General features: G+C 37.1%; 1 protein-coding gene across 1 annotated transcript in view; it reads right to left on the reverse strand.

The window, feature by feature from the left end:
* Nucleotides 1-14,142, reverse strand: part of NEB (nebulin) — a 207,481-nt gene that overhangs the window by 93,642 nt on the left and 99,697 nt on the right. The window contains exons 66-72 of the mRNA XM_059393958.1: nucleotides 10,123-10,230; nucleotides 8,252-8,563; nucleotides 6,837-7,040; nucleotides 6,270-6,374; nucleotides 5,092-5,199; nucleotides 3,305-3,616; nucleotides 1,260-1,463 (exon numbers count right to left, since the gene is read on the reverse strand). Coding sequence (XP_059249941.1) covers nucleotides 1,260-1,463; nucleotides 3,305-3,616; nucleotides 5,092-5,199; nucleotides 6,270-6,374; nucleotides 6,837-7,040; nucleotides 8,252-8,563; nucleotides 10,123-10,230 — 1,353 coding nt within the window. The remainder of the gene's footprint in view (nucleotides 1-1,259; nucleotides 1,464-3,304; nucleotides 3,617-5,091; nucleotides 5,200-6,269; nucleotides 6,375-6,836; nucleotides 7,041-8,251; nucleotides 8,564-10,122; nucleotides 10,231-14,142) is intronic.

Consider the following 14,142-nt stretch of genomic DNA (forward strand, 5'->3'; position numbering starts at 1 on the left):
ACTGTGTAAAAGTCTTTCAAGGCTATTTAGAGGTGAGGGAAGCAAAAGGGTACTGGGAAAAGAGAAACATGATAGTACTTAAATATTTAAACTGCCATAATGTAGCTTCATAGCTAATATGAAGTGATAGAATGGTCTCGATTATGAATTCTTTTCTTCCAGTGACTCTCAAGCTTACTCATAGACCCTCCAAGGATGGAACATGGCTATAGAATTATGATACAGTAGAAATCCCTAGACCTCAGAGTTAACCCCATATTCAAACCCAACCTCACTATGCTCAAGCTGTGTAATCTTGAGAAAGGTACATAATACCTTATATCCCTCATTTCTAAGAGAGAGATAATCATGTTTTTACTGAGTGTTCTTTGAACATTAACCATAACATAAGTAAAATGCCTGAGTCACAGTAGGCACTCAGTAGATTCTATGGTGTTTCTTATTATTACTGTGGTTGCTGTGATAGTTATGGTATAAAAAAAAGGATTTTCTAGAGTTTTAGTACTTTAGGCTTTGGAGTTTGGTATCTGAGAGTCAACTTCCTATTCTGCACTGAGCATAATCTCACTACCTCACTACCCGAGTATCTGGCAGATGTCCCAGCAGGTGTGGAAGAATTCTAGTTAAGTTCAATTCAATCTAAAATGTGCATATTAAGGACTTATCCATTAGATAACAATAGCCCTGTATCAATAAACAGATTGCTAGAACTCTGGAAAAGTGAATTGATTATCTATCTTGTGTAATGATACTAAAAGCAACAGGAGCAGCTCCCTTCCTGAAGTAGATTTCCATAAACGAATATGAAAGAGGAAACCAAGCAACTAGTTTGAGTTGTTTGCCAGCACTGCTATAAGCACTGTGTTTCCCAGCTTCAGAACAAAATGCTAGATGGCTATACATTTCTTACAAGGTGCATAAAGAGAAGTCAAGGGTGGGAGTGTGCTCTGCCGAGGACAATGTACAGGGAAAACCAATGGATGGGTGGATGTCCCCATATCACTGCTCAGAAGAGTATGTGCATTATTCCACAGACCTTATCCCAGGCTATGCTTCCTCATGCACACGACTAGGGCATACAATATTGAGAAGCACATGCAGGACCAACAGAAAATCAAACAGATGCGCTGCTGAAGATTGGAGAGAAAATCAGGCCCATCATATCTCCTTTCTCTGGAAAGGCTTGTGGGCATTTCTCACTTTATGAGCCTAGGACATGGAAAGTGTGACTCAGGAAATGGAAGGAGGTAGATACTCGCCTTGCTCATCGTCAGGGCATTATTCTTTGCCAGGACAATCTCCGGGGTGTCTGTGATGCATGTGAATTTGAGCTGGTCTGCGGGCTGGCGGTACTTCCTTTCACTCAGGATTTCTCCAGCTCTCTTCACCTTCTCGATCTCTACTGAGCCAATGGGCACCCATCCAATGCCTCTCAGCCACTCGAGATCAGCCTTGTAAATAGCCTGGAGACGAAATAATGTCAAATATCACCTTGACAGCCTGGTGTCTGATCTTGATTTAGCACAGAAAGACAATGTATAACACTTGTGTGAATTTCTGGGAAGACCCACAAAACTGATTTTACTTTGGTGAAGAGTGGCTAGCTAGCCAAACACTTTGTCCCTGAAGGTAGCCAGTGTTTATTGGTTTAAGACAAAATCTGTGCTCATTTTGGCAGCACATACACTAAGGACCTGTAACATCTAATAATATGCAATCCATTTCATTGATGTAAAACCATTTTAAGGAAATTAGTGACTGCCACCTGATAAAAAGCATTCTCTGATTTGATTGCCTATTCCTCCTTGTGTGGGAATAATATTCTGTCAGAATACTGCTTGTTCCTATCCCATGGGGCAGTGGTCTTCACAACTAGCCATACGTCATAAAGATGAATGCTACCAGCTGACCACCTATTGAATTCATGTGTTTTCTGGGGATGACAAAAATGGTATCTTTTTTCATGTGATTCTATATACATGCTTCTAAACCAGAGAGTACATGTATGTTTACTCTTATTTATCTTACCCCCAATCCCCTTCCTTGTGTTATTATTCAAGTAAAAAAAATATTTTATTCTCTTCTTCATTTTTCTTTGAATTTAAATATTTGGCTAAAGGAGAACTTTTCTGATAAATAAAGGTAATAGTTCTTTTTGTTTGTATGTTTTTTGGAGAAAACTTTACAATGTCACTATGTTTATCACTCTTTCAAAAGTGGCTGTTTGTCAGACCTTGATCAAAAAAACAAAGAGCTACTATACCAATGAGGTAGCATTTGAGTTCCAAGGACAATCTACCAGCTGACAACAAAAGTGCCTCACATATTTCTAAAGAGCTGTTTTCAGCTTCTTAGAAAAATTGTCTCAATATGTATAGTTCATTCTTAAACTTCCTTGCACAAGTAATAGATATTTCTTTTAACTGAAGCAGTCAGAAAAATAATGCAATCAATTCATTTGGAAAATTAGGGTATGTTAAACCAACAATTCTGAACCTGACATCAATGAACTTGAATGGAAAAACATGATATCTTTATTTTTATTAACCTCTAATTGAAATAGAACCTTTCTTTTAATTTAAGTAGAGGTTACAGATCATAGTAGCATTAGCACTATGTGAGACTTTGTCAGCAATAAAAAAATCACAAATATTTTCATGTCCTATTACAGTTGTTGCAGGCATCCTGAAATATTTATGCTCATTACTTCTTTGAAATTAAATTAGTTATTGCACCCAGTGCTAGATCTTTTATTTAGTGTGTTAAGAAGTGTGCATATTACATCATAGATTCAGTTCAATATCTTCATAACCATATTTCGATATGATCAATTTCTTCTGAAACACATATACTGCATTGTACGCATTTCATGACATTGTCTTGAGAAGCTGTCCCTGGTCTCACAGGATTGCCAAAAGATTCCATGGTACAAAAAAGTTAGAATCACTTTAAAAAATCTTTTAAACATATGCTGATGTGGTCAGCACCAAGGAGGTTATCTGTCACATGGACCCTCTCTATCCCCAAAGCAAAAAAGGCACTTCACCTAATAAGACCTCCTTCTCCTCTTCCTAAGGGAAGGTGACCTTGTCTGAAACAATCCTCTCCTTTCTTTTGCTAATAACTTCCTTGTTCTACCCTCCTTCCTATAAAAACCTTCTGTATTTTTACAACTCTTTGGAGTTACCCTCTACTTGCTTGGTGGATTGCTGCCCCATCCATGAACTCCTTAATAAAGCCATTTAAATCTTCAAATGAACATAACAGAAATAAACACATGCTGATAAATATCAGACCCACTCACATCACTCTGAAGGTCATATGCCTTCCGGGCCTGAATGACGTCATTCTGATCAGGCAGACACATCCATTCGTGTAGGGGATGTCTATAGTCTACGTCACTGACTAAGGTCTGACACTTCTTGGCCAGCACCAACCCCAGCATGTCCACTGGGCTGCTGAACTTGGTCTTCCACTTCTCAAAGTCCTTCTTGTACTCCCTGTCACTCTGGATCTTGGCCACATGAATCGACCACATTATCTTGGGGTCATCCTCAACATTCCGGGCCCCAATATGATGGCCGAGCTGTTTGCGGTAGCCTTCCTTGTACTTGTACTGAAAAAAGAAAAGGGATATGAGTCTAATGTTAAGAGCATCTCATTTATACTACACTTTATAATTTCATACACACATTTCTTCTTTGTATTTTTCTTTTCCTAGTGTGAAAGAGAAAGGTTAATATTATCAACCCCATTTTACAAAGTAGAAACCTAAAGCCTAAAAGGGTTTTAGGTGATTTGTTCAAGATGATATCATAAGTTCTTAATATTATACTAGTTCTTAATATTTTTCCTTTCTATTAAACTGCACTACCTCTATTATATGTGATTACATAACAAAGAAAGATAAAACATCTTGTACAGTCTAAAAAGAATGTCTACTTGGGGCGCCTGGGTGGCTCATTAAGCCTCTGCCTTCAGCTCAGTTCATGGTTTCAGGGTCCTGGGATCGAGCTCTGCATCGGGCTCTCTGCTCAGCAGGGAGCCTGCTTCCCCCTTTTCTCTCCCTGCCACTCTGCCTACTTGTGATCTCTGTCAAATAAATAAATAAAATCTTTAAAAATAAATAAATAAAAGAACATCTACTTAAAGGATGTGACTTTTTTTTTTCTAAAAATGTATCGTTAAGGATATTTTAGAATATATCTCTTATCATTAGAATTTATACTGAATGCCCTGAACAAAAGAATGGGCTACATTTAGATAGTCTCACCATAAAATATCTCACTTATTAGCCTGTTATGTCATTGAACTTTTACCAAGACAGAGTCATGCCTTGGTTTAATATTCTATACTTTTAAAATTTAAGAATAAGATGACCCATTTTACTGTGAGATGATCATTGTGTGGGCTTCTCTAGAAAACATTTTGATTATAGAAGGAATTAGGCAGAAGTCTACAGCACAGGGTACTTCCAGGAGAAAGCTTGGATTTGGGTTCTAAGAAGCTCTGGTACAAAATGAGACATTAGACACCTTCAAGAGATGTTTTTCATGAGAAGGGAAGGGATACAGAGAAGAGACAAGTGAGCGCTGAGAAAAAGCTTCGGTTACTTCTCAGTTTGTCCATAGAACCAGTTAGGGGCATCTTGTAGGAGAACCTCATCAAAAGTTACAAAGAATGAAACAAAACTCTAAAACACATCCATCATCGAGTCTTCCTTTAATGCCAGAATAAATGGATAGAAGTAGTGGGGAAGAATTCACATTTTTATTGGCTGACTTAGATGTGCTTTCAATGTTTTTACAATTGCTGCTCAACTTCTGAGATTCAAAAATATGAACCTGTTTTTAATGTGTATAAAACACTCATTTTTAAAGACTATACTTCTATGACCCTGACTGATTAACAGGGATAATGGACACAGTATCTTGTGGTTTTGTCTTTAATTGCAACGTTGTATATGGGGGAATCACTACATGAAACTGAGACTTGTGGAGATAACCAAAATTCTGGCAAGAAAAATGACAAAAGCTGCCATTTGGGAACATCTTTGAGTAAGAAATGCCTCTTCCAAAAACATCAACTTACATCGCTAGCAATATCTCTTGAAGCCTTGGCTGCCTGAATTGGGATGGCGTCCAAACGTAAGTCATAGCCTTCCTTCTTGGACTCTTCCAAAGCAAGTTTATAGAGTTTCTGTAGAAAAGAGAGTCATTAATCATTACTCTTTTCATAACAAATAAAGCTGTTTATTATTAAATTTTCCCTGTCCTCATTTAAACTGTAGAAAGAAATCCACAAAATCAAGTGTGAGGATGGGTTTCTACAAAACTGCTTCACAGGTGCTTAAGGCCTTTAAAGCACATGTTCGAAACTTCGGGATTTTATTGATTGCTAAATTTTAAAAAATATATGGATCAGCATGTGGTTGCCAAAATTTCATTTTGCGAAATAAGCACATGTTAAAAAAAAAATAACTACTATCACCATTATTATATAAAAGAAAGGCCATCTTGGGGCACCTGGGTGGCTCACTGGGTTAAAGCCTCTGCCTTCAGCTCAGGTCATGATCCCAGGGTCCTGGGATTGAGCCCCACATCAGGCTCTCTGCCTGCCTCTCTGCCTACTTGTGATCTCTGTCTGTCAACTAAATAAATAAAATCTTTAAAAAAAAAAAAAAGGCCATCTTAATAGTACAGAAGAAGATAGAATAAGGACATTATTTTCAAATTAAATATATTTGGATTTAAGAAAAACTCCAAGTATTGTATTTATTTTTTCTCATTTTGCTATGGACTATCACCACAGACCACAGTCAATCTGTACAGTAGGCTTTCAGAATAACTGCCCTGATGAAAATGCTGGTCCAGAGATGCCTGAAACAATGCTTACAAAGAACACTAAATGGTAGCATGTTACTGAAGCAGCAGAATAATACAGGGCATGATAATGCACTGGGTTCCAATTCAGTATATTCCTGCTCAGTAACTGTTTAATCAGGTAATTACTTGACTCCCACACTGTAGGGGAAGGCAAAAGGAATATTAGTCCCACTGAAGTAGTTCTTCATAAGCATTCCATTCTGATATCCAGTTGCTAAAAGGCCAGTCTACACTGTGGACCTACCACACAAGACAAAACTGAATAAAGAGAGAACTCTCTTCTACCAACGTATAATAAATTAGTTGAAACATGACACTAAGGAAATAATAAACAATTGCTCATTTTTGCCTTACTGTTCATTATATGATCAACAGTGTACTCACATCACTGTAGTTTATGCGGTTCAGTTTGGCAAGCATGATTTCTGGTGTATCCGGCATGACATGGATTGTTTTCTTATCATTGTCCCAGGCTTCAGTATATAAGCGCTGTGAAAAAAAGAAAGGATGAGAAAAATTACTTTGACATTCATATTTTTCCTTTATGTGTCACCTTTCCTCTAAACAAAGTAGAAGTGAAATGACTAAAGCTGCATAAATTCCTACTTTCATGTAGATAAATTACTATTTCCAAGAGTATTTAGCTTACTAGTTTACTGTTTCACTGACTCAGTTGTTACTGTTCCTTATTAAAATTCTTTAACAATTCTGAAATGTATAATTGGGTTGCAGTACTTAAATTGCAATTATGAAATAATTACAGCACATAGTATTTTTAGTAGTTTACAATCTTGAAGTATTAGTAAGTGACTATGGTAGTATATTGGAAAAACCACTCTAGAAGGTATCCTGAATCCTAAAGGAATTATAGGAATGCAGTAACATGCCAGATTTTTTTACCCTCTTCTATGGTGAATCCCTCGATCTAACAGTAAGGGGTTAAAAACTCACCTTACTCATGTTCATAGCATTGCTCTTGGCCAGCACCTGTTCCGGAGTGTCAGTTATGCTGGTGAATTTCAGTGTCTCTGGACGCTGACGGTAGATGTTATCACTCAGTATCTCTGTGGCCCTTTTGGCTTTAACAACTTCTATGGAACCAATTGGAACCCAGCCAATGCCTCTCAGCCATTCAAGGTCTGACTTATATAAATTCTGCAAATCAATGGATAAGAAACATATTTACTAATTCAAGTTTCAGATTCATTGTCACAAAATGGTTAGAGAAATACAAAAGTACAGAGGAACAGATAAAAGCTCCCAGCCTAGCTTCTCACTCCTTCACAAGCATTACTGAATCCTGAGAACGAGGTTCTTCCCTGAGCATTTTTTGGTACAGAGAATTGTACCAAGAATGGTGAAAGAGTTTTTATAAAAAGTAGAAGACACCTGTGCCTGAGGGTATTATAGGATTTTTACACAAAAGCAGAACTTCTTTAGCTTTGGAAAATCCACTCTAATAGCTTCCAGTAAGACCCCACACTCAGACCAGTGCTATGTGAGTGTTGTAGTCACAACACCTCTTGCTTTTTTTTTTTTTAAGGGAAAAGAGGTGAAATTCAACTACAGTAATGAGTTTCAACATGTATTAATGTTAACCCTTGCAAATCACACTCTTGATCTGTATTTTAAATTGGAATATAATATGTAACAATATATTAGTTTCAAGTCCCCACATGATGATTCAGTATATGAATATATTGTGAAATGATCACAAGAAGTCTAACATCCATCACCGCACATAGCTACATTGTGTATGTGGAATGAGAACTTTAAGGACATACTTATATCCACCTTCATAATCACAAAATATCAAGTGTGTAATGGGGTCTTATAAAGAAATTATATTAGCTATTACCCTAATTATTCATTTTATTTTACTCTCAATAGTGCATACTAACTGTTTATAGGAATTAAATGACCAGTTTTGAAAAAGACAGGAATATCTTAGTATTTCCCTGTTGGTAGTTATAAAATATGAACGTTTATTAAAATGACTTAGCATAATATACTTCCTCTTCCACTTCCCTCCACATCCACAATTCTACCTCTTCAGCCAAAAATGTGCAGCTATATATTTTCGAGAACTCAGTTTCACCTAGCTCATGCAAAGCAAGCCTGAATCACCAAAAAGAAATACACCTATATATATTTGCCTATATATATCTTATTCCCTCTTTTCCATATGGGTTTTGGGAAAGAAAACCCTGAAATAAATTGTAGTGCTTTCTGTGGGAAATGCTTTTTAAACATTTAATCATGGGTTGTTTGAAATATACAAATATATTCCAGTTCACTGGCATTAGAAGGCAGGGACACGTCTTAGATTTGCTGTCGACGTGCAGAACCATCCTCAGGGTACTCACGTCGCTCTGGAGGTCATAAGCTTTCCGAGCGTGGATGATGTCATTCTGGTCGGGCAGGCAGGTCCACTCGTGCAGAGGATGTCTGTAGTCCACATCACTGACTAAGGTCTGACACTGCTTGGCCTGAACAATGCCAAGCATGTCCACTGGGCTGGTGTACCTGGTCTTGTATTTCTCAAATTCTTTCTTGTACTCACGGTCACTCTGCACTTTGGCAATGTGCAGAGACCACATTATCTTGGGGTCGTCATGTATTGCTCGGGCACCAATGTGGTGGCCTAGCTGCCTGCGATAAGCTTCTTTGTATTTGTACTGAAAGAAAGAAACCAGTGAGTAAGAAGGGAGCACCAAGAGTTACTTCCTGTCATTCTTTCTGTGATGAGGCTCTTTTGTGATGAGATCCTTAAGACTCCAGGGGGGTTTCGGGGCACCTGGCTGACTCAGTGGGTTAAGCGACTGCCTTTAGCTCAGGTCATGATCTCATGGGTCCTAAAATGGAGCCCCATGTCCTCAGGCTCCTGGCTCAGTGGGGAGTCTGCTTCTACCTCTGCCTCTCCCCAGTGCCCTCATGCTCGCTCTCACTCTCTTTCTCAAATAAGTAAAAGACTATAGGGCAGCTTCATCCCGTGCTGCTGAGACGCCACACATTAGAAAATGCTCACTCCCATCAAGGAGGATGTTGTGCTCATTTGCACATTTCCACAGAAGAACACCACAATCCCTTTATACTATGGTAAAAAAAATGTATGTTGATAAAAGGTGATTAAAAAGTGAATTTTGAGGGGCGCCTGGGTGGCTCAGGGGGTTAGAGCCTCTGCCTTCAGCTCAGGTCGTGGTCCCAGGGTCCTGGGATCGAGCCCCGCATTGGGCTCTCTGCTCGGTGGGGAGCCTGCTTCCCTCTCTCTCTCTCTGCCTGCCTCTCTGACTGCCTGTGGTCTCTGTCTGTCAGATGAATAAATAAAATAAAAAATAATAATGATAATAATAATAAATTTTTTTTAAAGTGAATTGTGAAAAGTTGAGTTCAATTACAGTGATAAACAGGGTCTCAGAAGTTGGTCATGTGGGTGGATTCAACTGAAAAGTTTATTAATCTTTTTTTCTAGGGCATTCTGATAACTAATTTCCTCTACACAAATAATCTAGAAGGGTAGTTTAAAAATAGCCAATTTTTGTTGTTTTAATGGGTACAAACTTCCAGTTTTGCAAAAGAAAAAGTTCTGGAAAGCTGTTGTAGATTAGTGAGAGTACACTTAACACTGCTGAGCTATAGACTTGAAAATGGCTAAGACAGTAAATGTTATGTTTTCTTTAATCGTGATTAAAAAAAAAACCTACAAAAATGAACAATTTCTACTATTTGGATTAAAATTGAAGTTGTCCAGGAATCTAAGGTCTTCATTCTTGGGGTAGAGGAATATTGATTTTCTGGACCCCTCACCAAGGACACAGAGCTTTTTTGTTATTCTCTGTCCTGCCTCAAGTCATGGGGGAGAGCTCTGTTAAAGCCTGCTTCTTTCCTGCCATCTTTGTCTTGAGTATATCCTGAGAAGACCTTATAAGATTTTATGAGAAGCTCAACAGATGTCTAGCTAGCTTTAATCAAGGTACTCAATCTTACTAAGCAAACACCAAAGAACAAGAGTCAAAAGAACCACATTGCAATCCAGGTTTTGTCTCTGTGATGCTTGTGATCTTGGGCAGGTTATCTACTGTCTCAAATCCTCAATTTATTTGCCTACACAATAAAGGCAGTTCAGATGGAGGGCTACAGATCCATGGATGATGACTACAAAGATTTCCAGCTACGATCCCCTGTGCAGGGGGTTTGGCCTGTTGGTAGCAAAGGGAAGGATGTGATCAGCTCTTACGTCACTGGCAATGTCCCGGGAGGCCTTGGCAGCAACAATGGGAATGGCATCACTTCTCAAGTCATAGCCTTCTTTCTTGGCTTCTTCCATGGCCTGGCGATAGCAGTTCTGAGGGAAAAAGTAATGGCTTTTAGATACAGTACTCAACTGCACTCTAAAATCGTACTTTTGGTGAAAGAAGACTATTTTGCATGCAAAACTAACTGTACTAATATGTTCAGCCTTAAATCTTTTTAAAAAATCTCTTTCTTTTACTTTTTATTTATCCAAGCTATTTAAAAGGTACAATTTTACATTCAGCAGGTTTTAAAATTGCAAATTCTCTTAGACAAATCCTCATAGATTTTAGACACCAAGTCAATAACTTCCAAATGTGTTGGATTGGTTCAGCACTTGCTCTTCTCATAACATGACCATGAAATGTTGATTTATTTAACTCCAAATTTGAATTAGAAACAATTTCATTAGCAAAAAACAATTTCATTAGGTATTGTGTAAAAATACACAATACTTACCACTGTGAGTACATATGCAAAATGAACAGTGAACTAAGGCTAATCTGCTGTTCCTGAATGTCTGTTAATATTGATTTGCTCCCTATTCATATTGTCAGCTGCTGAAAACTGCTAGCAGATATAGTAATAGCAGGTACCAAGGATTTAGGAGTTGAAAGCACAAAACAGAAAAAATTGTATTTGATAAATTTTTCCGTAAACCGGAAAAACCACCTGACAGTTCATTTTCTGTGGTAGGGCAGATAAACACAGACCGTGGAACACAGGTGTGCTACGGGAACATTGTTTGAGAACCAGTGCATTAAACAAATCATCTGTACTGAGGCAGTCAGCCCCTTTTGCTTGTGGGCCACCTATAAAAATTTTGACCAATCCTATATTGTGTTAAAACAAATTTTTAAATAATTAATATTGTTTTTAAATTAAAACATGATAAATAAGATACACATTTTGATACTTTTTAAAAATAAAACTTATTACATCTTGTTATTTTTGTGATTTATAGGAATTCATGATACCTTGATTGAAAAAGGTTTTGGTGGATATTAATTAATTACATTGTCTGGCACAGTTTTTTTGTTTTTTAAAACTGTCAGGCATGCATCACATTATCAGCTGGCACAGGTATGCCTTTCTTTTTTCTTTTAAGAAATAAAATCTTGGGGCACCTGGGTGGCTCAGTGGGCTAAGCCTCTGCCTTCGGCTCAGGTCATGATCCCAGGATCCTGGGATCGAGCCCTGCATCGGGCTCTCTGCTTGCTGAGGAGCCTGCTTCTTCCCCTCTCTCTCCATCTCTCTCTCTCTGCCTGCCTCTCAGCCTACTTATGATCTCTGTCTGTCAAATTTAAAAAAAAAAAAAATCTTAAAAAAAAAGAAATAAAATCTTTATAAAATCTTTTCTAATCAAATATCTTAATGCATGTTTTAATATTTAAAAATGTGCATTTTTCTTATTTTGAAAAACTTCAAACCTACAGAAAAGTTTTTAGTACAGTGAACTTCCAGCTACCCAGATATCAGCACTTTTTTTTTTAGCCATACTTACTTCATCTTTCTCTTATGTGTATGTGTGGTATGTATATGACTTATTTCCAATAATAAGGACTAATCATGAATAAATTGTAGACATCATGACTTCTACTTCTAAACACTTAAGCTCATGTATTGCCTAAGAATAAAGTCATTTTTACAATCATAGTATATTTATTAAATTTGGGAAGTTTAATACTAACATAATACTGCTATCTAATAGATAGTGAATATTCAAATGTCACCAACTGTCCTAGTAATGTCCATTAGAACAATATTGTTTTTCTACCTAGAATCCAGTTCAGGAACACGAGTAGCATTTGGCTATCTCATCTGTTTCTGGGCCTTTAATCAGTGCTTTTGTTTTAAAGTGAAAGAAGAGTGGCCAAGAAAGAAGTGGACCCCACCTTAACACAGGGCCCTCCCAGGCAGGTAACTTAGAATGGTACCAGGAAAGTGCAGCTATGTTAAGTGCTTAAAACAATGCAAGCCAGCATCCCTATTGGAAAGACTTCGTGTTACAGCTCAAGGACACCTAAAATTTGAAGGTAGCTCATCTTTACGCCGCCAGAGACACAGTTCTTAAACCCGTCTATGATGGTGTAACTTAATTCTTAATCCCAGTTTCTCCCCTTTCCTCTGCTAAGCGTTACTGAGTCAAGGAAAGCAGTCACAGAACCCGTAGACAGTTCTGAAAAAGGGACTCAGAAACCACTGATGGTTTTAAGGGCAAACAATGACCTTGATTCTTTAGGGCTTTATCTGTCTTCCTGTTACAATGTTCAGTATTTTGTCATTGTATAAAGGCTGTAAAAAACAACATTTTAAATGTAAGGCAAGGCTTTAAATAGTGTGGCAGCAATAATGAAAACTAATTGCTTCATTATTATGCCCCATTCTCATGTTAGATTGAATTAAAAATACTGGAATAATATCTGAATTTTAAATATGATGCAGAGGTGCTTAATTTTTAAATGATCTAAGAGTCCTAGAAGGAAGTTATTGTATGTTTTTAATGTAGATTATTAATATGTGACAAATTGCATTCTTCCCAGGATAAGATTTTACAAGGAAAAGCTAAAGTGAAAAATAAGAATAAATTTGATACATTTGAGATATAATCCTAAGGGTATTTGGTCTTAAAAATTCCTAGAAATGTTTATTTTGAAACTGGAGAGCCAAATAGCTCCTCTATTATATTTTTCCTTGGAGGACTCTGTCCTTATGCATAAGTGGAAAAATATGTTTAAATCATCTCATGTCTTCAGGCCAAACAAATAAATTTATTTCATTCTTTCAACATTTGAAAAAGATTCAGGGCTTCAAAGAAGAGAATACTTTTGGTTACCATTCAAGACCACGTTTTAAACCTTGTTTGGTATGTTATTTATCCAAGAGAACTAGATAGAACAGGTAAATGAGAATTTAAGAGAAAAAAAGTAAAATGTGGTTGCTTTGTTTATTTGGTATGTATTTATTGAGCTAAGTATGGAATGAAGGTACCAGTTGGGTTGAGGAAAAACTCAAGAGAGCCATTCTGAAATCTAATCTTCAGGCTACAGCCCTTAGGGAATTAACATCCTCATGTAATTTTAAAGAAAATTAATCCAGCTGAAAATTATAGAAATAAAAGCTTCAATTTCCTCTCAGTCTGAAAACAAACAAACAAAAAGCCACCTATTTCATCTGACCTCATTTGAACAAAAGGGAAAGGTAAAAGCATCATTACAGTTTGGGATAGAAACTAACTTCATCTGTCTAGGGTGAGACAGACTTCTTTGGAAAAGTTAAACCAACAGAGAATCTCTGTGGCCAAGAGAAAAATCGCTCAAATTACCATGGGCAATCAAATACTTAGGATTAGGCTTGTCTGCTGGTCTACTTCATCACGCTGGAGCGAGGGAAATCATATCCTCTTCATTTCACTTGTCATGGTTACTTGATACAAACATGCCTTTTCTTTAGGGTCACATAATTATAGTCAGAAGTAGTTAATGCCGATAGGAGATTGAATATGGTCAAGTCTTGAAAATGAGTACTTAATTTTCCAATGTTCTCAAACTGAAGAAAAAAATCCTTTTTTTTTTTTTTTTTTAACGAAGACACACAAACATGTAAGAAATCAATTTCTTGTTGGATAAACCAGATAATTGTTAACTTTGGCAAGTACAATTGGGCAAGAAGCTGTTTCTGCAGCAATATTTCTGGACTACAAAGATATGTGATGACAAGTTTCGGGAGGCAGGAGATAACACATAAAAATTATATTGTATTGTCCTTAGGCAATTTTGAAATGGATGGATTTGAGAATTCTCATTTTTGTTCTTGTAAATAAACAAGTTATTTTGAGCATGGTAGATAAATCTAATATGTATGGTAACTAGAGTGTATGAGGAAGAAATCAAAGGTTAATAGGCATCTATTTTGCGCCAGGCTCTATGCTGGGCATATTATATACAACTTTACTTAGCCACCA

Source organism: Mustela nigripes, chromosome 3 (assembly GCF_022355385.1).
Source record: "Mustela nigripes isolate SB6536 chromosome 3, MUSNIG.SB6536, whole genome shotgun sequence".
NCBI lineage: Eukaryota > Metazoa > Chordata > Mammalia > Carnivora > Mustelidae > Mustela > Mustela nigripes.